General features: G+C 27.9%; 1 protein-coding gene across 1 annotated transcript in view; it reads left to right on the forward strand.

The window, feature by feature from the left end:
• Positions 1–11,033: 11,033 nt before the first annotated feature.
• Positions 11,034–22,357, forward strand: part of LOC122515448 (probable serine/threonine-protein kinase tsuA) — a 35,915-nt gene continuing 24,591 nt past the window's right edge. The window contains exons 1-2 of the mRNA XM_043632814.1: positions 11,034–11,153; positions 13,621–13,829. Of these exons, the coding sequence (XP_043488749.1) occupies positions 13,626–13,829 (204 nt within the window). The 5' untranslated portion in view covers positions 11,034–11,153; positions 13,621–13,625. The remainder of the gene's footprint in view (positions 11,154–13,620; positions 13,830–22,357) is intronic.

Here is a 22,357-nt window from a genome sequence, read left to right on the forward strand (position 1 = left end):
TGGTAATGGTGTTCCAATAACCGGACACCATAACGAATCAAATGTTTTCTGTTTTGTTTCGTTTCGTTTCGTATCGTGTTGTAATCATCCCGTTAAAAAAAAATCTTACAACCTCTTTAATTAACACACACACACACACACATTTATTATATTATTTTCTTATTAATCTATTTTACAAAAAAAAAATATTTGATTGTTATGAACAATTACTTTTTGTTCTGTTCTTATAGTAAGAATATAAATTATCATATTTAAATATCGAGTATAAAATTTGATCATACTTCATAAAATAATATTTAGAATAATTAACCGTAAACACACACATGGTGTTTAATTATGTCAGTGAGAAAATAAGGCAAAATTTAGTATCAGTTGTCGCTTTCAAGATTTAACGGTATCCACGATACGACCACTATCACCATCATCACCACCATCACAATCATCATCATCAAGACTTAGAGGATATAGCGGTATTACGTAAATCACTTATGAATTATAAATTTTCATTTGATTTTTAATCTTCCTTTTTCGATTCTCGAGTTTCCTTGGATTTCTCTCTTATACGTTTTTTTCCTTTTTCCTTTTTCTTTTTCTAACGACGGAAACACATTAATGATCATATCGAAACGGAAGTTACTCTCTAAAACTCGATTCAATCTTATCGAATACTTTTCCTGGTTTCTTTGCATCGAATATAAAGATCGTTCGAATAAATGTTAATAATCGGGTTTGATCGATAAAATTCAATTTATCTGACGTTTCTAAAGGAAGTTCATTTTTTTACTCAACTCTCACCCACCCCTCCCAACCCAGAAATATTAATAAAATATAAACAAATATTTCATTCGTTAACCTCAACCACACCCATTAACCCACGCACACGCGAGTGTATGTGTGTGTTTTTGCAACTTTCTTTATGAATCAATGTATTTACCAAATGAATTGTTAATTAATCTGATCAAATGTTCCTTTGTTTTGTATTTTTTTTTTCCAAAAATTAAGAAGATCAGAAAAAATATTTGACAAAGAAAACAAATTAATTGCAAATCACTTTTATTTATAGTTATCTCGTTTTGTTTTGTTCCGTTTTGTTTTCTATTTTGATTTTTATTGTTTTCTTTTTTCTTCTTCTTGCAGGTTACTTCCGCCGGAAGTCGAATTAAACGTTCTACTGGAAGTAAATTCAACCGGAAGTTGAAGAACACGAAACGGTGCACTGAGTGCAACAAATCTTTATTGATTTATTTTATTATTTATTTTTTGAAGTTATTTTTGAGGTTATTGAGGTTATGTTCGTTTTGGTACACCAAAGAAGTATAACTTCTTACGTGCTTACATAAGTACACACACCAGTTTTCTTTTTTTATTGCTATTATCAAAGTATCTAATCGCGTGAAAATAGAGGAAGTGAACGACCCATGTTTGCATGATTAGTTTTACGAAGGGTGGATGAAAGGTGCAACGAATATCAGGATTCAGGGCCACACCCAAATAAGGGCGAGGCATACCGAAGGGTGCGGTGTATGTATTCCCTTTTTATTATTTTTTTCCTACAAACCCTCTAATAAGTCACGAGAAGATTTAAACCACACCCCCACTCCCCCACTTCTCCCCCAATCACACCTTTTTTTAATCAAATTATATCTTCTATATCAACTAATGATTTTCTTCCATTATTATTAATAATAGTTAAATTGCATATTAATTAAAATAAATCGAAATATATATATATATATATTTCTAATTTCTTTTTTCCAAATTTTCTATTGGAAAAAACTGTTTTAAGTTTTTTCTTTTTAGAGAAGACGTAAATTCACTGAGAAATTGGTTTTTGATTTTTATGAAGTCTTGTTCCCTTTTTCTTCTTTCTTTGTCTCTATGAGAAATTTCGATTAACACATTTTTTTTGAACACGGTGTATGTATGTGTTAATTTCTTTTTAATTTGTTTTCTTTTGAAGAGATGATACTTAACGGTCTGCTGATAGAAAACCTAATTAAAGTAAGGGTGTCAGATGTTCACCGGCTAGCCCTTCGAACCCATTTCCTTTGGATGTTTCAAACAAAAATTCTAAATATCTTCGAAACGTGTGCGATGTAAGTGAATCTGACCTAAATATGCAACGACACTACCTAAATCGATTTTCTTTTATTTGAGGACGCAGAAAAATTATTTAAAAATTCAAAAAAATTTCGTTTTTCTAAATAGTTTGCGTCAATATTTTTCATATTTAGAGTGAATAGATTTTAATGATTTTTATATTAAAGTAAAGTACAATCTTTTTCCTACGTGTAGAATACTTTTTTGAGTTCTAAGTCACTCTGCAAATGTTCATAAAATGTCAGAGAATGCAATGCTGTAAATTGTGCATCTTTGCAATTTCTTTGAAAAGTTCGAGTAAATATTTTTTATATTTACAGTAAATAGATTTTAATGATTCTTATATTAAATTAAAGTACAATCTTTTTTCTACGTGTAGAATACTTTTTTGAGTTCTAAGTCACTCTGCAAATGTTCATAAAATGTCAGAGAATGCAATGCTGTAAATTGTGCATCTTTGCAATTTCTTTGAAAAGTTCGAGTAAATATTTTTTATACTTACAGTGAATAGATTTTTATGACTCTTATATTAAATTAAAGTACACTCTTTTTTCTACGTGTAGAATACCTTATCGAGTTCTAAGTCGATCTCCAAAGGTTCATAAAATTTCAGAGAATGCAATGCTGTAAATTGTGCATCTTTGCAATTTCTTTGAAAAGTTCGGGTAAATATTTTTTATATTTACAGTAAATAGATTTTAATGATTCTTATATTAAATGAAACTACATTCTTTTTTCTACGCGTAAAATACCTTATTGAGTTCTAAATCAATCTGCAAATGTTCATAAAACTTCAGAGAATGAAATGCTGTAAATTGTGCATCTTTGCAATTTCTTTGAAAAGTTCGAGTAAATATTTTTTATACTTAAAATGAATAGATTTTAATGATTCTTATATTTAATTAAAGTACACTATTTTTTCTACGTGAATAGTACCTTATTGAATTCTAAGTCGATCTGCAAAGGTTCATAAAATGTCAGAGAATGCAATGCTGTAAATTGTGCATCTTTGCAATTTCTTTGAAAAGTTCGAGTAAATATTTTTTATACTTAAAATAAATATATTTTAATGACTCTTATATTAAATTAAAGTACACTCTTTTCCCTACGTGTTGAACACCTTATTGAGTTCTAACTCAATCTGCAAAGGTTCATAAAATGTCATAGAATGCAATGCTGTAAATTGTGCATCTTTGCAATTTTTTTGAAAAGTTCGAGTAAATATTTTTTATACTTAAAATGAATATATTTTAATGACTCTTATATTAAATTAAAGTACAATCTTTTTTCTACGCGTAGAATACCTAATTGAGTTCTAAGTTGATCTACAAAGGTTTATAAAATGGCAGAGAAAAGTTGGCAGGTCAGGCATTGTTCACTTTGCCTGGCAGAGGAGCCCCCCCCCAGCAATGCTAACGTGTAATATCGAATTGAAAACATTTGTAATCAACGATGAGATAATAATAATAATAAGAAGAAGAAAGAGAGAAAAAAAGAAGGAAAGAAAGTAAATGAAAGATAAGTGTATGTGTGTATGCGTGTACTACTTTTAAGAGAAAATAAATACTAAGGTGTATATAATAAAGAAACATGTGCGTGTCTTTCACAAAACAGATTGTAGGAAGTAAGAAGAAATTTTTGTAAGGGCAAAAATATGGGCCCTGTGTTGTTCCGTCATCGAGAAAAAAAAAAAACAACAAACAAACGGAAAATAAGAAAAATACAAAAATATACAACGGTACTTACTGTATTACGCGTGTTACATGCAAGCTCTTTTTTTTCTGCTTTGTTTTCTTTTCTTTTTATTTATTTTTTGTTTGAAAAATATACGAGCATGATTTCTATTTAATTCGAACACCGATCACGCGTAAGTTGTTTAACTTTTTCATCTACAATTTTATATCCTCTTTTCTTTTTTAAATAAATATTTATTTTTTACAGTTTCTATTCACACGATATAAAAAAAGAAAAAAAAAAGAGAGAAAGAAACAATTAAATTGATTCGTACTTTCTTAAAGGTGAGTAAGTTTATTTTTTTTTCTCTCTTATTTTAATTAACAATTTCACTCGTTTAATAATGACTCCTAGCAACACGGCGAAAGAGTGAAAGCAACACCCATGGGAACTATTAGATGACCATGGGAAATTTCAATCTTATTCAATGGAACTACGGAAACAGGAACACCATACCACAAACAGAAACCGGAAGATGATACTATTCATCGATGTATCATTAATAAAAAGCGTACAAATTTCGAAAACAAAAATCACCATGAAACAAATCATAAAACCAAAGAAAAATTCAAAATGTAATAAAATAAAAAAAGAATATTTAAATAAATTTCAATAAATTTACACAAAATCCAATCAGTAACAAATCCTTAAACAAAACTTGAATGAAACAAAATAAAAATAAATTAATAAATACGAATTTGTTATTAAATATACAAAAAAAAAATTATTTCATATAAAAATACAATATCTCGAAAGTATGGTGGCAAGTAAAATTATCCTAACAGAACATATTTCTCTCTTTCTCTTTTTCCTTATGGTATGCACGCCGACAGTGAGTATGGGGGTATGGGTATGGGAGTTTGGCAGCCGCGGTCCAGCTTGGATGGGTCTCATGGTGTTGCGTTACTTTCCCACAGACGAGTAGTCTCTTCCTTTGGTGTGTGCAATTCTTTCTATATACGCCTACTATGCACCTGCACAGACATAAATACACACACACACACGCACACACACACATGTATATATACAGATAAACACATATATACAAATTTTACCACAGATATACGAATGTATGTGTAAAATGGTACAAGTACTGTGTGCCCTGTGTATTAAACACGAAGAAGAAGAAGAAGAAGAAGAAAAAACAGATGGGATCCTATAGAAGAAAGAAAGAGAGAGAGATATGGAAGAGAAAAAATTAAATAAAAAAGCTAAAAAAGGAAAGAAAGAAAGAGAGGTACCGAATCTCACCTTGCAAGGCGAACCTGTTCGTCAGTAACGAAACGAAAGATCACCGTAACACCGAGGAATGTTACGGACTGAAAATTACCTGCGTTACCTGTTACCTGTTTCCGATCTTTAAAGATACACAAATTTCATTCCTATATATATATATATCTATCATTTATTTAATCATATATAATAATCTAATTTATTTCAGAATATCTAACAAAAGTATTAGTAAAAATTCAATTTTGTTTATATTTATATGCGTTATACTTTGTGTCAATTTTAAAAATCGTGTTTCAATTTTTTTTTTAATTTAATCACATATAATAATTTAATTTACTTAAAAATATCTAAAAAAATAGTACGATAAGCTTTAAATTTTGTTTATATTTATATACGTTATACTTTATATCAGTTTTAAAAATGTTTTCAATTTTTTTTCAATTCAATCACATATAATAATTTAATTTTATTTAAAAATATCTAAAAAAAAAAGTACGATAAACTTTAAATTTTGTTTATATTTATATACGTTATACTTTATATCAATTTTAAAAATCGTGTTTTTAATTTTTTTTTAATTCAATCACATATAATAATTTAATTTATTTAAAAATATCTAAAAAAAAAGTACGATAAGCTCTAAATTTTGTTTATATTTATATACGTTATACTTTATATAAATTTTAAAAATGTTTTCAATTTTTTTTTAATTCAATCACATATAATAATTTAATTTACTTAAAAATATCTAAAAAAATAGTACGATAAGCTTTAAATTTTGTTTATATTTATACGTTATACTTTATATCAATTTTAAAATCGTTTTCAATTTTTTTTAATTCAATCACATATAATAATTTAATTTATTTAAAAATATCTCCAAAAAAAGTACGATAAGCCTAAATTTTGTTTATACAATATTTACATGTATCATATAATACTTTGTATCAATTTTAAAAATTCTATGAAATATTTCTCATAAAATTATAATAAAATAAATTACAATTAAAAAAAAAATAAAACCACATTCGTATGCATCCATTTATTTAATTGCAAATATATCACTGAACTCTCATAACAATTTATGATACGAAAAAAGTATGAAATTATATTCCATTACATTCGCATAGATCAAAGTAAAAATTCTACTGAAAAAAAACAACCAACCAACGTATACTCACTCGTACGTTTTAAAAACGTTTTATGCTCACCGATTGCAAGCAGATGCAACAACGTGCATTTCGCTAGCGCATTTAATTGAATTTTCTCCTCGAGATCATCTCGGATGTAAGCCAGACCCAAGTGCCACGAGTTTCCATGACAGGAGACTCGTTGTTCGTGACAAAACGTATTTCCTTATCAACGACTAACCCCCCCCCTCTTTACCCCCTTTTGCCCCTGCCCACCCCCCTTCAACCCAAGTTCTTTTCTTCCTCCTAACCAACACCAACACCAACACCACCACGTTCAACCATCGTCATAGCAGATTTGTTTTGAAAAAGGTTTCGCAAAAGATCTCATTCCGATGATTTGCACGAACAAGAAAACGTTTAAGTATTTTCAACGAACCGATTTACTTGAAAATATTTTCAAAAATTGTTCAAGAAGAGACGAAACGAGAATGAAACGAGAAAAAATAGAATTGGATAAATGAGGAAGAGATTGATCGAAGATAATAATTCTGATTGGCTCTAGGATAAAAAAAAAAGAAAAAAACTTTCGCTACGAATTGGATCATCAGTTTCCGTGTGAAAAGTGAAAATCGTTTGGGAATGTTGAAAACATGAGAAAGATTCTCAGTTGATTTCTCAATCTTCTTCTTATTCTTCTTCATGTTTTTTTTTCTTGTGGGTTGAAGGTTATGCAAGGAAATTTATTTTATGCTAATGTTAATATTTAATAGATTTTTTTTTTTAGAAACTGTGACGTTTATAATAATTGTTCTTTTGTTTTTATAATATTTGTTGTTCTCCAAGATAAATTTGTATTATGTGTAATAAATATTTTTAATGAAAGATTTTGTTTAAGTAAAAATCGATAAAATATATTCGCAATTTATTTTAAATGTTGTATGTTGAATTAAAAAAAAAAAACAAAAATAAAAAGGTAATTGTATAATTTTAAAAATATGAATATATGATTATAATATATGGTAAAATTTAGAATATATATTTTATATGTGAATATATAATAATTTTAAATTGAATATATGATTTTTTCTTAAATAATTTAAATGCAAGGTTTGTATTTTTATTTCGTAAAAATTGAATCACCGGTTATCATTAATAAATGATTTCAAACAACAAAAATATCAATATAAATTGTTCTAAATTTCATTTTTAAGACTTAAAATTTTGTGTTTATTTAACGAAAGGAATAAATAGGTTATGAAAAGTAAAAATGCTTGAAGATTTTTCTACCTGTATTTATGTTGTTAAGGGTTAATCTTTTGCTTTCTTATTTTTATCTAAATCCTTACCATCTCATTCAATTATTGGCACGAAAGACCCTCCCGAAATATTTATGCCTCTTTTTCTTACCCTCGTGCCTTCTTCCGCCCCCCAGCCCCCATTTCAACCGAACAATAATAATACCATAATCTACGATCTTTTTTTCACATTTTTCCCCCATTGAAATATAATAAAAATGAAAAGGAAGGAATGCACCAGGATGAGATGATACTTTTAAGAAAATATTTCTTCGTGAAATTTAAAAGTTACAGTTTTCTTTTACTATACCTTTTATAAATATTTTCAAAAATTTTAATTAAATAAATAAATATATTATTATACATATGTCTATATTAGTTTATAAAAAACATTTCACAACAAAATTCAATTCAATTCAATTCATTTTTGTATAATCAATTAAAATTTAATTTAATTTCGATAAAATAATAATGATGAAAAACTTTTATAATAAATATATTTTAATCATAAAAAAATTGAAACAAAAAAAAACAATTAGTTTGAAAAATTAGCAAAACTTATGAATTTGTTATAAAATAAATGTCATCGTCCTTGAACCTAGTCGATGAGACAGAAAAAGAACGAAAAGTCAGATGCAACGTATAACAATCGAAAAAGACAAGACAATAATAAATATAATAATAAAAAAATGTCAAAAAAATAATATAACGTCTTCTTCTTAAAGTCTTCTCTCGTTTTCGAGCCTTCTTTTCATTCGATTATGTGAATGGAATAACTAATATAGAAAATAAAATTACCGGACGTGCACGTTCTTTTAACGATCACAGGTGTGTGTGTGTGTGTGTAAGTGACTTTATAACATTTTCTTTTTTTTTTTTATTACATTACGTATTAAAGTATATAAGCATTTGATATATTCAACAAGATAAGTGTACGTACACGACGATCGATAGTTGCTGTAATCAACGTAGCCTAATTTATCCTGTTAGGAAAGTTAACTTACTCACTGTTTCCCGTTTCGTATGTATGTCTAGTCATTTTACTTTCGATCAGAACATTCCTTTATATTTCTCAAACAAATTTTTGTTAGCAACATTTTCTTCGTTTGATCTTAAAAAAACAAATAGCAACAAAAGAAATAAAGCAAAAGTAAAATTGAAAATATCCAATCTATAAACAAATTTTGTCGACTAGTTTCAATTTTATATGAAATTAAAAAAAAGTAATGTGTGTGTGTGTGTGAGATACCATTCATAAATAAAAACAAAAAATACAGACAGGTAAAAGTATAAAACTAAGAAAAAAATATTCGGCCAATCAGATAAGAAAGAAGAAAGAAGAAAGAAAAAAAATGGTACAAAAAGAAGATGAAGAAGGAGAAGAGAAAGTGAACGAAGAAGAAATCAAAGGAAAAAAAAAAAGAAAAGAAGGGCCTGCACCGAAAAGTGGGGGAACGTTGAGTAGGTTTGCTCTACCGTAATAAGTCCCGTCGGCGTCGTCCTGGGCCCTAAGTGTTCGTAAAGGAGGGCAAAAGGGTCCGGGTCTGGCATACGAACGAAACGAACCAAACGAACGAAACGTTTGCGTGGACATACGACTTTTATATTCCCTTCAACGAAAACAGCTAAACTACGCCCCCACACCACCTACACAATAACACACATACACATACACAACACCCATAATCCATAAACCCATAACTGTCCATCCATACTTTCACCCATAAACCCCATACCTTAACTTACACTAACATCACACCCATACTTTACATTCGTACCTATACTCATACATTTGTTACACGCATTCATATTTACAGACTCATATTCGTATTTTAACACTAAACGTGACATGATCGATTGTCAATTTTTTGGAAAAATTTCTTACAATTTATTATGGCATTTGCTAAATAAAAATTTCTTATTGTTCTCGTTCGAAGAACTGTCCCAATAAAATCGAGCTTCAGTTGTTTAAATAAAAAGCGAGAGGCCCGGGATTCGAACCCGGGATCTTTGGCATACCGAAATAACGCTCTACCACTTGAGCCATGAAGACTTGTAAACAAATAAAAACTTCTTATTACATAAATGGTATTATATTTTTTGTTATACATATTGTACATCATAAAATATGACTTTTTGAATTAGTATTAATATAAAAAAGAAAATGTAAAAAATTAATATAATATTATTATTAAATTAATAGAATTTTAAATGAATTAAATGATAAAATACTAACATACTTTTTCAACAATCTCAATATAATATAATACTTATACATTCATGTATAATATTTTAACTAACACTTACAAACAGACACAGATAAATGCACACACATCACACACATATGTTCAACTGCATCCCCCTATGCATCTTTTTTTCTCTCTTTTTCTTTCTTTTTAGTTGTCTCTAAAGGCTGGTATATTAACGTACAGGAAGGTCGTTCTCTTTCCTTTGCTTGGCTTTTGAGTTCCCGCTTGGTCAACTCCTACTACTACTACTACTACTACTACAACTTTTACTATTATTAATACTCCTACTCTTATTACTACTATACTTACTACACACTACTACTACGACACTTACTACACACTACTACTACCACACTTACTATATACTTCTACTACTACACTTACTGCATACTACTACTACTACAATTACTATATACTTCTACTACTACTACTACTAATACTACTACACTTACTACATTACTACATACTACTACTACACTTACTACACTTATTACACTACTACTACTAATACTACTACACTTACTACACTTACTACACTTACTACACTTACTACACTTACTACATACTACCACTACACTTACTACATACTACTACTACTACACTTATTACACTACTACTACTAAACTTACTACTACTACTCTTACTACTATTACTAATACTAATCTCCTATTCTTACTATTACTACTCTTACTACTCTTACTATTACTAATACTACTACTCCTACTCTTACTACTCTTACTATTACTAATACTAATACTCCTACTCTTACTACTACTACTACTACTACAACCTTGTTGGTATTACTACAGGACGCAGAGCACGCTACTACTTTACTCGTTCTTGCAGATAGTTTAGTCGTGGCGCAGCGCTCGTGGCGTGCACTTCGAATGTGTTCCGCGTTCTTTCGTATTTAACATCTCTCTTTCTCTCTTTAAATTCATTTTATTTTTATTAAAAAGGAAAACAACAATCAAGCTTTAATATCTCTTAATATATAAAATAATAAAATTGTTTTCCTCGACGAGTTGTGTAATAAAAAATAAATAAAAAAAAGAGAAAAAGAGAGAGAGAATACAATTGTTGGATAGATTACAAAAAATTATTCGTGAATTTTAGTGACACACACGTATACATACACGTAAACACACACACACAACGTGATATGATTATCGTCGTCAGTGTTTGGTGTTCGTATTATCAATCGATATATTCGTTTAATTAAATTTATTCCATTGAATGGTGAAAAACATCTCTCTCTCGATGATTATTTTCGATTATCTTATTTCCTAAGAGAACGAAAGAAAAAGAGAGAGAGAGAGAGAAGAATTTTGTTCGTTTCATTAGTTCATTTTATTATTTGTTCATTTCGTTCTTAAACAACACACGACGAATCCAAATATTCTCTGAGAGTGAGTATTATTATAATAAATATCACATATTTTTTAAATTATATCATAGAAACCAAAAATTTCTCTGTTTTATGATAGAATTTATCAAATATTTTTTTTATCTTTCACTCTCGTTGGAGATACAAAAAAAAGAAACTAATTAAATCTGTGTCGATCTAAATTCATTCTCAACGTTATACTGTTCGATTATTTTTTGTTTTCGAATTAAATTATTTAACGAAAAATATAAATACTAAAATAAAATAAATATATATATTTAATAAAAAAATATTTTATATAATTTAATAAATATTTTATATAATTTTGTTTTTCGAATTAAATTATATAACAAAAAGGAAAAGAATAAATATAAATACTAAAATAAAATAAATATATATTTAATAAAAAAATTTTATATAATTTAATAAATATTTATATAATTTTGTTTTTCGAATTAAATTATATAACAAAAAAGGAAAAGAATAAATAAATACTAAAATAAAATAAATATAATATTTAATAAAAAATATTTTATATAATTTAATAAATATTTTATATAATTTTTTGTTTTCGAATTAAATTATATAACAAAAAAGGAAAAGAATAAATATAAATACTAAAATGAAAAAAAATAATATACATATATATAAATATATATTTAATAAAAAATATTATGTTTTCTGATTAGATATTTTAATCTTTTTTTATACTTCATCCATCCTTTCTTTTAATTTTCCTGGCACGCATACATATGCATCCGGACGACGTACCGGACAACACCATACACTCTAATTTCACTTAAGACTTTAAATTATATATTATACATATATATATACGAGACACCTTTACAGTCATTCTAACAACCTCCCCTTCCCTTCTCACCACCGCCACCACCACCACCACCACCCTTCGGACACCTTTTTCTTTTCACTCGCAATCACGACATTCCTTTTGGTAATTACCGTATCTCCCCAACAACAACAAACTACATTTCTTCTTCCAGTATTCTCAACCTTAAGTGTCTCTGTTAATTCGACGAATCGAATTGTTCGAGTAACTTTAATTAAATTAGATTAAGTTATTTTTCAATGATCATTCACGTTTAATTGTTTCTGATTCATCGTTCGTTAATTATTCTCGTTTATCGATAATATTAAATTGACATTAAAAATGATTTAGCAATATAATGAAAGCAAATGTGACTAATTCAATTGTTTCAGTAACTTAATTAAATTATAAGTTATTTTTAAAAACCACTAATCATTTCTAATTCATCATTCGTTACATTCTATTCGTAAAAATATTAAATTGATATCAAAAATGATCAGCAAATTTGACTGATTCAATTGTTTCGGTAACTTAATTAACTTATAAGTTATTTTAAAAAACCACTAATCATTTCTAATTCATCATTCGTTACTTTCTATTCGTAAAAATATTAAATTGATATCAAAAATGATCAGCAAATTTGACTAATTCAATTGTTTCAGTAACTTAATTTAATTATAAGTTATTTTTAAATAATTCATATTATTTATAATTCATCATTCGTTACTTTCTATTCGTAAAAATATTAAATTGATATCAAAAATGATCAGCAAATTTGACTAATTCAATTGTTTCGGTAACTTAATTAAATTATAAGTTATTTTTAAAAACCACTAATCATTTCTAATTCATCATTCGTTACTTTCTGTTCATAAAAATATATAATTAACATGAAAAATGATAAGTTAACGTGACAAATTGAATTGTTCCTAGTTAAACGAAATTGCATATTATTTTTAACTATTTCATTAATCATTTGTATTATTTATAATTGAAATATACAAAAATAATAAATATAAACGACACACCGGGGCAATGAATATATGTCACTTGTCATTATTTAGTTTGATAGTTATTTCTTCACACACACAAAAATACAAACTTGACACTGTCATTCTCTTTTTCTTTATCTAATTTCAACTTCTAACACATCCTGCCTCTTGATTGTTTCCGACGTATCTGGGATAAAACGATTATTCTTAACCAACTCAAAAATCATAGTCTTTACTATTAAACTTGTCTAAGTTTATCCGTGCTTTCACTATCCTAACCATAAGTTTCAACAAAACCTATGACCCAAATCAATCAACAACAACAACAACAATAATAATAATACTAAAAACTAAACAATCATCAACATCCCAACATTCTTCAATCCAAGTTATTATTATTTCAATTATTATCAATGCAATATTATTAATCATTATCAACAAAAACAATATTCATACAAATAGAAAAATGATATCATATTACAAAAAAAACAGAACAAACACACAAAAAGTTTGCGTTTAATCTGACATTAAAAATATTTCGTACGATTTTAATTGACGTTTCTATTATCCAATATTTTTCCAAATGATTTTAATAAATTTAAATTTAGATTAGAATAAAAATGAAAAATACATAATGTTTTACATATATGGTGTTTTTAATTGCACAGATAAAATGTTGAAACACGTGTCGGTGTCGCCATGGAGAGGGCGAGCGGACAGTGTTAGCCTTTCATCATCTGGTGGTGCAAGTAGTTGCGGAAGCGGAAGTCCAACCCCTGGTCACACCCCACCACCCTCTAGGGCATCATCCTGTGCATCTTTGGCACCCTTGACAGCACTCTCGAGTTTTTCTCCAGCAGATACGGCACCCCAACAGGTGAATACATTACGAAACATTTACTTTTTACCTCCATAATCAAAAAATTAAACCACCTTCCAACTCACCACCCCATAAAATATTTACGATTTTTATACGTTTTTCATGATTGATTGAAATTAAACCACCATTCCCACCCTTACCTCATAGAATATTTAAAATTCTTACACGTTTTTCAACATACAAACATATGATTTGATATTGATTGATAGAAAATAAAATAAAATTGTTTTAAATTATATTAAAGTTTAAAATAAATAAGAAAAATTATATGATTTAATTAATATAACGATGAAAAATAAATGAAACGAAAAATAAAATGATAACACGAGTTCAGTTTATATGACGCATATATAACAAATGGTTTGAATATTTCTCGTGGTACTTTTATTACCAGCTGGACCACCACCACGTGTGTCCTTGGACAATAATGATGATGATTATGATGATATTAATATGTACCGACGATTAACCTTTTTAATCCAAATTACTTTTTCTCTATCTGTATGTATACTCGCATACGTATGTGTGTGTATACAACGATACAACACAATGATAATTTTGTTAATATAATAATTAATTTTGTATATTATTTCTTTTTTTTTATCAACACTAGTTATCATTACTTTTAATCAACAATTTTCATTAATTTAATTTTGTAATCATATTTCATGAAAATCCACGCACAATTTCTCACGATGATTTTCGAATAATTTATCCCATTCCTTTCCCCCTTTTTCCAATTTCCCTTATTGCAAGTTGAAAACGTGCGGTTTCGCATTCGTTTTTGCGAGTAAAGAAAGAAAGAGAAAGAAACATGAGTCTCTTGAGGGCTTTTATCCTAACACAAGATGTTTAAGAAGGACCCCGCTGCTATTTATTTTTCTTTTACATCTGCTTCTTAACGTACACTTACAAATACATACATACATACACACACTTATACAAATATGGATTAACACTCTCTTTCACTATTTCTTACTCGAATGCTTACGGAAATGAGAATTTTTCATGAAGTCACTTATCTAATACTCTAAAACAAGGAATACAATCTTATTTCAATGATTTATTATATTTAATTAAGAAAGAAAAAGAAATATGGAAAAATTACAACCTAAAGGGGATATCCGTTCTCGAGATTTTTTTTTCTCTTTTTTTTTTAACACTCGATTGCAAATCTTGTCTTAATAATTATTATAATTGTTGGATTACGATCCAACCTTCTTTACCACCACCTTCCCCTCCTCCACGCCCCGACTCCTCATCCTTTTTATCCTGAAATCATTATAGTGTTATTCTGTGCGAGTAACCAACCAACTATTTTTTCTTTTTTCTTTTTTCTTTCTTTCTCTCTCATCTTTTAATACTCACGCGTAAATACAAAGAATTTCAACTCTGTTCGGATGATCCGATGTTACACACTCTGACCCGTTTCACACGCGACTGCACAAAGGTCGGTGCAAACGCACCGTTTTATTCCGTTATATACAACACTACCTAACTAAACATTTTATTTTATTTTATTTTTCCTCTTTTCTATTCTTTTATATTTTTTTCCTTTTTTCAATTAACTCAATTTTTCGCTCATCCCACTCTCTTATTCTTATCGCATATTTATTTTCGTACATTTACTTGTAGAGAAAATTGATTACACAATTTTTTTTCTCCCATAACATTTGTTTCAATCAAATTGCAACCCTTTCATTAGATTCTACGTATCATCGTTCACATTTATTTATATTTATCTAATCAAAATTACATTAATAATAATAATATTAATAACAGGAGAGTGTAAATCGATCAAATATGTTATTTAAACAAACAAAAATAATAATAATCATAATCTCGAAGTACGTAAAACAATTAAATGCAATTTCTTCAACGATTTCGACGATTTGCTAACCCCTCCCCCTCATACCACATTGAATCCTATTAAAAAAATAAATTTCTCTAATCGAATGAATTAATTTATAATATTAATCTATAATAATAATAGTAATATAAAAGAAACATTTCTCATGTATATTATTTGACAACCTTCACACACACACACTCGAAATAATTTTGATCTCACGTATTCGGAGAGGGGGAAAGGGAGTGGGGGGTGGGCGAGGGGGCTCGTGGTTAAAAAAATATTTTAGAAGTGTAAAGAAAAAAAAAACCAAAAAAGAAAGAAAGAAAAATAAAAAGAAAAAATGAGCGTATAAAAATGTGAGTGTTAAAGGCAAGAGTTCCCTCGTTTTCAACCAAGAGTCCGTCTGAAAGCTCGTAGTAAACCTTCCTTCCATCTTTTTTGCCTATCCATCTATCTATCTCTTTCTCACTCTCACACTCTCTTTCTCTCTTTCTCTCTCTCTCTCACTCTCTGACGAAGAATTCTCTGTGAGAACCCCGCATACCGAGCGTCGCACATTGCGGCCAACTCACAATGAGAAGTTGAAAAACTATACGAGCTGCGTTTACCCTTGCGGATCCACTTAATCGCTCTTATTCTATCCCTTTTCTTACTATCCTTGGCCAATATTATTGTGATCAAACTTTAAAACGATCCAACCTTTCATATTATATCTCTTTCTCACTATTGGTTATAAAGAAATGAACAGAAAAAAACATTCTAAATGGAAATCAAAAATCAATTTCAATCGTTTAACGGTTGAAAGTTTTTCAATTCATACAAAAGATACAATTTCAAATAGTAATTATTAATCAATTCCAATTGTTTGAACGATAAGATTGCAATGTGAAAGATTTTTAACTGATTATAATCCTTCAATTCAACTTTCTTTTATTTTTATTATATTTTTTTGTTCATAAAACGAAAACACCAATCACAATCGAAGAAGAGGAAGAGATAAATAGAAATCAAGAATCAATTTAAATGTTTAACAATAAGATTTAAAGTTACAAGTTTTTTAATTGATCATATAACCCTTTCATTCAATTAATTTTTGTTATTTTTAATATATTTATTTTTCATAAACAAAAACACTAATTTCAGTCGAAGAAGAAGAAATAGAAAAATACGCACACACATACAGAGACACGACACAAACTGTTACAAAGATACGAAGTTAACTGTGATTCTGTTTTATCGTTAATTTTTATCCTTTCAATTTTATTCTATTTTTTTTTTTTTAAATTCCAAAAACCAACGTGCCACGTCACGATACTGCCGATCGTATAAGTTGCATCATAAAATTCTCAATAATAATAATAATAATAATAATAATAATAATAATAATAATTGCAACGTCATGTGCATAAAGAAAGAGAAAGAGAAAGAGAAAATATATCCGATCATGCTACTAGCAAGATCTTCCGCGATTAGTTCTGGTCTTTGAAACGAGTATAGAATAAGAAGATAAAATAAACTAATTCAAATATAATTCAAATGGTTTTCTACTTTATCGTATTTTTATCATGTCTTTGAACAACATCGATCATGTTCTTCAACTATGATTACATTAATTACTAGACCGATATATCTATCATGCAAAACGCAACATTTGTTTTTTATTTTCCTTACTTTTCTTTTTTATCAATCTTTGATATAATCCACCGTTAAACTTCAAAACTATTCCACTGACAATTATCGAATAGAATTTATTTTATAAAACTACAACCCTACGGAAATTCATTTCATTCAAACAATTCGTACGAACAATTTCTTTTATTATTTTTTATTTTTACCAAACAATTTTATACATCAACAATTTAAATAAAATTTTCATTTAAAAATCACGCAAGACATTTACACTCTCATTTAAATTCCGTTTTATATTAAACACGAAACCTTTCTTTTTATTTTTAACACACTTATGGATGATTTATTATATTATTTATGCTTATTTCTTAAGAATAGAATAAATCTTTTATACTTTTCAATTTTTGAAGTTATACTTCTTTTTGAGGTTATACTTCTTTTGGCGCGTTTGGGAAAATATGATGGGAGTGATTTTTTCCGATCGAAACCATGAAGTTTGCCGGTATTTACGATGCGCGGCAAAGCAAGCGATTTCAAATTTAAGGCATGAAAGTTGTCTTCTTCTTCTTTTTTTTTTCTCAAGCGGGTCACCCATCCAAGTACTAATTGTACTCAGCGCTGCTTGACTTAAATGATCGAGCGGGAACAAATGCTATCACAGCGCCATGGCCGTTGACGCGTGAAGTAATTCGATATATCTCTCTTATATTTAGTGTGGACTGATATCTATATTTTGATATTTTCTTTTTCTTTTTTTTATTCTTTCTTATATATATATATAATTATTATTATTATTTTTTGTTTAAGTTATTTTTTGAAGTTATTTTTGAGGTTATTGAGGTTATATTCGTTTTGGTACACCAAAGAAGTATAACTTCTTAATAAAATAAAAATAAAATTAGGTGTATTGTAAGTATTCGTGAAAAACGCTGAATTTAACTTAACTGGATTACCTTTATCCCATTGAATTATCCAAATTCCATAATAATCAACCTTCCTACGAATACCTATTTAAGTATTTGACATAATAATACTCGATTCGAGAACATGTGGTTTTCAAAAAGTTGAGAACATCTGAAAACAAGTGGACAAAGCGCGGAATGGGGTAATATAATCTGATGGTAAAAGTTAACTCACACTAAATAATACCATTGGACAGGTAGAAAAGTGTACTGCAGCAAGTTTCGTTCCGCTGTTGATCCCTCGTACCCAGAATATAAGCCCCAACACAACAATAATAACGACACACACATATATATATGTATATATGTATAACATATACACACGTATATAACACACACACACACATATATATATATATATATATACACAATTATACTTTGTTACTCGCCCTCGCACAACGACATCCGGCGCGGTAGCCCGTGTTTCCGCTTTTCTTACACTCAGAGAATTTTGCCATAGCAATACTGTCGACTCTCAATCGCACAAACATCTACTCTTTTTATTTATTTTTTTCTCTCTTTCTCTCTCACTCTCTTTCTCTCTCGTATTACAATAAAAAGTTTTATCTTCCTTTCTCAAATCAAATTGAAAAATCTCACAAAACTATATCAACGTATTTTTTAATTCTTTATTTTAATTTAATTCTAATTATTATAATTAATCTCTTTTCTTTCTATTTAATTTGAATTTTATTTTATTCCTCTTTAATTATTGATATAAATTATAATTTTCTTTTTTATTTGTAAATTTTGTTCAAATTTTCATGAAATTCGATTATTTCTCAAAGATCTTATGATGTTTTTAAATAAATTATAAAAAACATATGTACACGCACATAATATACACACACTAACGGATAGACAATACCCTAATTAAAATTCCATCCAACCCACCATGAGAACAATTTTTAAATAATCTATAAACAATAGAAAAACAATATGATTTGATGATTTTCGTAGAAATATGAAATCTCTTTTTCTTCTCTTCTTTTCTTTATTTTAAATTTATTATTTCTATTTTAACATCTCTCTCTCTCTCTCTCTTTCTCTCTCAACATATCAGGAAGTTAAAATTAGGGGAAGAAAGATATGGGAATGATAAATCGTTTCTAATGTGTTAATTATCATGGCGTTGGTTGGATATCTAAACCCGCATGATTTCTACGACACGAATGGTTCCCCTTCCTCCCCCTCCCCCTCCCCCCGTCAAGGTTTTCTTTTCAACGTGAAAGGTTTTTTTTGTCTTTTTTTTTTTATGGTATATGGATAACAATGGCTTGTAATCAGGATATGGTTCATCCGGAGGTCCTTGCCCAGAACCAAGGATACTTCCCTCATCACACGTCTAAGGACAATAATTAATGCTATTGTTTATTCCAATATAATTAATCATCACATTTTGATTATTAATATTTATTAATATTATACGTTCGTTGTTATAATTTATTAATAAAAATTTCCAATATATTAGCAATTATTTTTTCATTGACAATATATTCAATTACAAAATTACACGTGTTATACAGTTTAATGTTTATTAATTATATAAATGTTTAATTAATAAATGTAATATGTATTTTTAAGTTAAATCTATTTAAAGGAATACTTAACAGGATTCTTGTGTTTTTTCTTTTTTTTTTTTTAAATTTATTTCAGCACGTTATTTCATCGTATAATTATAGGTTTATTATAAACTGTTCTAAGACCCTTTCATTCGAACAAATATGTAGAAAGATAAAAAAAGATGAGAAAAAAATCGACTCTACCAAGCTTGTGATTCTTTAAAACGAATTGAGAGAAGAAAAAGAAGAAGAAGAAGAAGAAGAAGAAGAAAAACGGTGCTTCTTTGAGTAAACATTTTTTCAACGAGTATAAAAAAGAAAGAAGAAGAAGAAAAAATAACTTTAAACGTTAGAAAAATCTAAAAGAACAAATATAAACAATCGAGTCGAAGAAAGAATAACAAAAAATAAAGTAAGAAATTAATTCGAGAAATAATTTATAATTACGATTGTGTAATACTTTCTCCTATTTTTTACAAGACGGTGGTTTTGCTATAACATGATTAATAAATTAAAGGTGAACCCTTCTACAACATGATTTCCTTCTAAAATGATTCAAAAATATACACGAAAAATAAATATGTAATCAAATGAAATTAAATATGAATTTAAATTAAAATAAAAAAATTAGAAAAATTAGAATTAAATTATAAAAAAAATTAAACATGTAAATAAATGAAATTAACTTAATAATAATAATAATTTACTAATTAAAACTATCAAATATAAATATAAAAATAAAATGATAAAAAACTTGTATACACTTTTATAGGAATATTAATTGTAATTATTACGTTAAAAAATAATATCAAATATAATAAATAAATAAAAATTATTATTGATCGATAAATGATGTTACAAACATAATCAAAAATCTCGTTTATGATGGTCCACCATTTACGTACAATTTAAGTACTAAGAATTAAACTTGGGCTTTGGTTTCCAACGTGATAAATAATCCCATTTGTTCGTTCGTTAGTTTGAAACAAACGCGCCACTCGGAATAAATAAAATCGTTAAACGAGTCCCCTTCTTCTTCTTCTTCTTCTTTCTTCTTTCTTCTTTCTTCTTCATTATGGGTTTATCTGCATCCTCGAGTATGTCTCGACGTTATCAAGACTTTTAATTTTCCCTTATCTATGCCGTTTACCCGTTTTTCCACGAAACTACGAGACCCTCGGTAGTCCATCGTTTTCAAATCAAATCGGAGTTGTAAAAAAAAAAATATAAAAGAAATCACGTTGAAATATAATTTCGTTCAAACGAATTAAATAATATTTATAAAAAAAAAACACAGTAAACTAACAAATTTAACGTTAAAATTTACAACGATAATTTGTATATACTTCATTTGAAATTAAAAACAATTTTATTATACGAAAATGATCTTCGATTCTTTACAAAATCAAAATAATTCAATTATCGATCATTGTAAATTTATAAAAAAAAAAGAAAAACAGAAATTAAAGAAACTCTTGAATCTCAAATTGATGAAACATTTGAATGCTCCCATATTCGTAACGATTAACAAATTTGGATTCAAATAATTACGAGAAAATGATATTCCATATAAGTTTTGACGTAACGTGCGATTAAGGAGAAAAAAAGAAAAAGAAAATAATAAAAAACAAAAAAGAAATAAAGAAGAATGAACTCATTAAGAGTACACGATCTTTCATTAATTCAAACGCCTCATGAATAGTCTAACTTTTACAACGATAATGAGCTTATTTCTTCGACGATAATAACTTTCTACACTTCTATATTTTACGTTACTGATAAATCAGAAAAATATATATAATAATAATAATAATAATAATGCATTAAAATAGTACTCCGATCTTTGCGTCATTCATGAACGGATACACTTCATTGAAATTCCATCATTCATTTGTTATCTCATTTTAAACTAATATCAAAAAATAAAAACAATAAAAGATTTTCATTTAACAAAATTAAAACCACACACACACACACACTTTTCAAAATTAGCTGGACATTTTGTGGAAATATTTTACCACGAGAACACCTTAAAGGTATTTTACTGATAAACCAAAGTTCTTAAAAATTCGTGAGGCCACATCCTTAAAGTTAAAGTTTTCTTCTAAGTAAAAACAAAAAATGTTTAATTAAACAATCGAGATCTATCTCGATAAATCGAAAGATTGCATTAACACGACCTTGGTGTTCATAACATTCAGCAAGATCCATTTCTTGGCCAAGGTCGTTTAGTGATAATTCAAACCGATTGAAACGGCTGATATACATACGTACATACATATATTCACACGTACTTACACACATACATATGTATAAAACGAAGTTACATCCTTGATTTGAGAAGCAGCAACTATGAACCGGAATTTGTTGCTTAACATCCGTGTAATCGTTTTATTACGTAACGCGAAACGATTCCACGTGTTCACGTGTTTCAAGTACGTTACTGAAGATAATGGTCCGTTAAAATAAGATTTGCTTAAACATTAAGCAAGATTATAATACTTAATAACTTGATTTAAA

This window comes from Polistes fuscatus, unplaced genomic scaffold (genome assembly GCF_010416935.1).
Source record: "Polistes fuscatus isolate 324 unplaced genomic scaffold, CU_Pfus_HIC Scaffold18, whole genome shotgun sequence".
Classification (NCBI taxonomy): domain Eukaryota; kingdom Metazoa; phylum Arthropoda; class Insecta; order Hymenoptera; family Vespidae; genus Polistes; species Polistes fuscatus.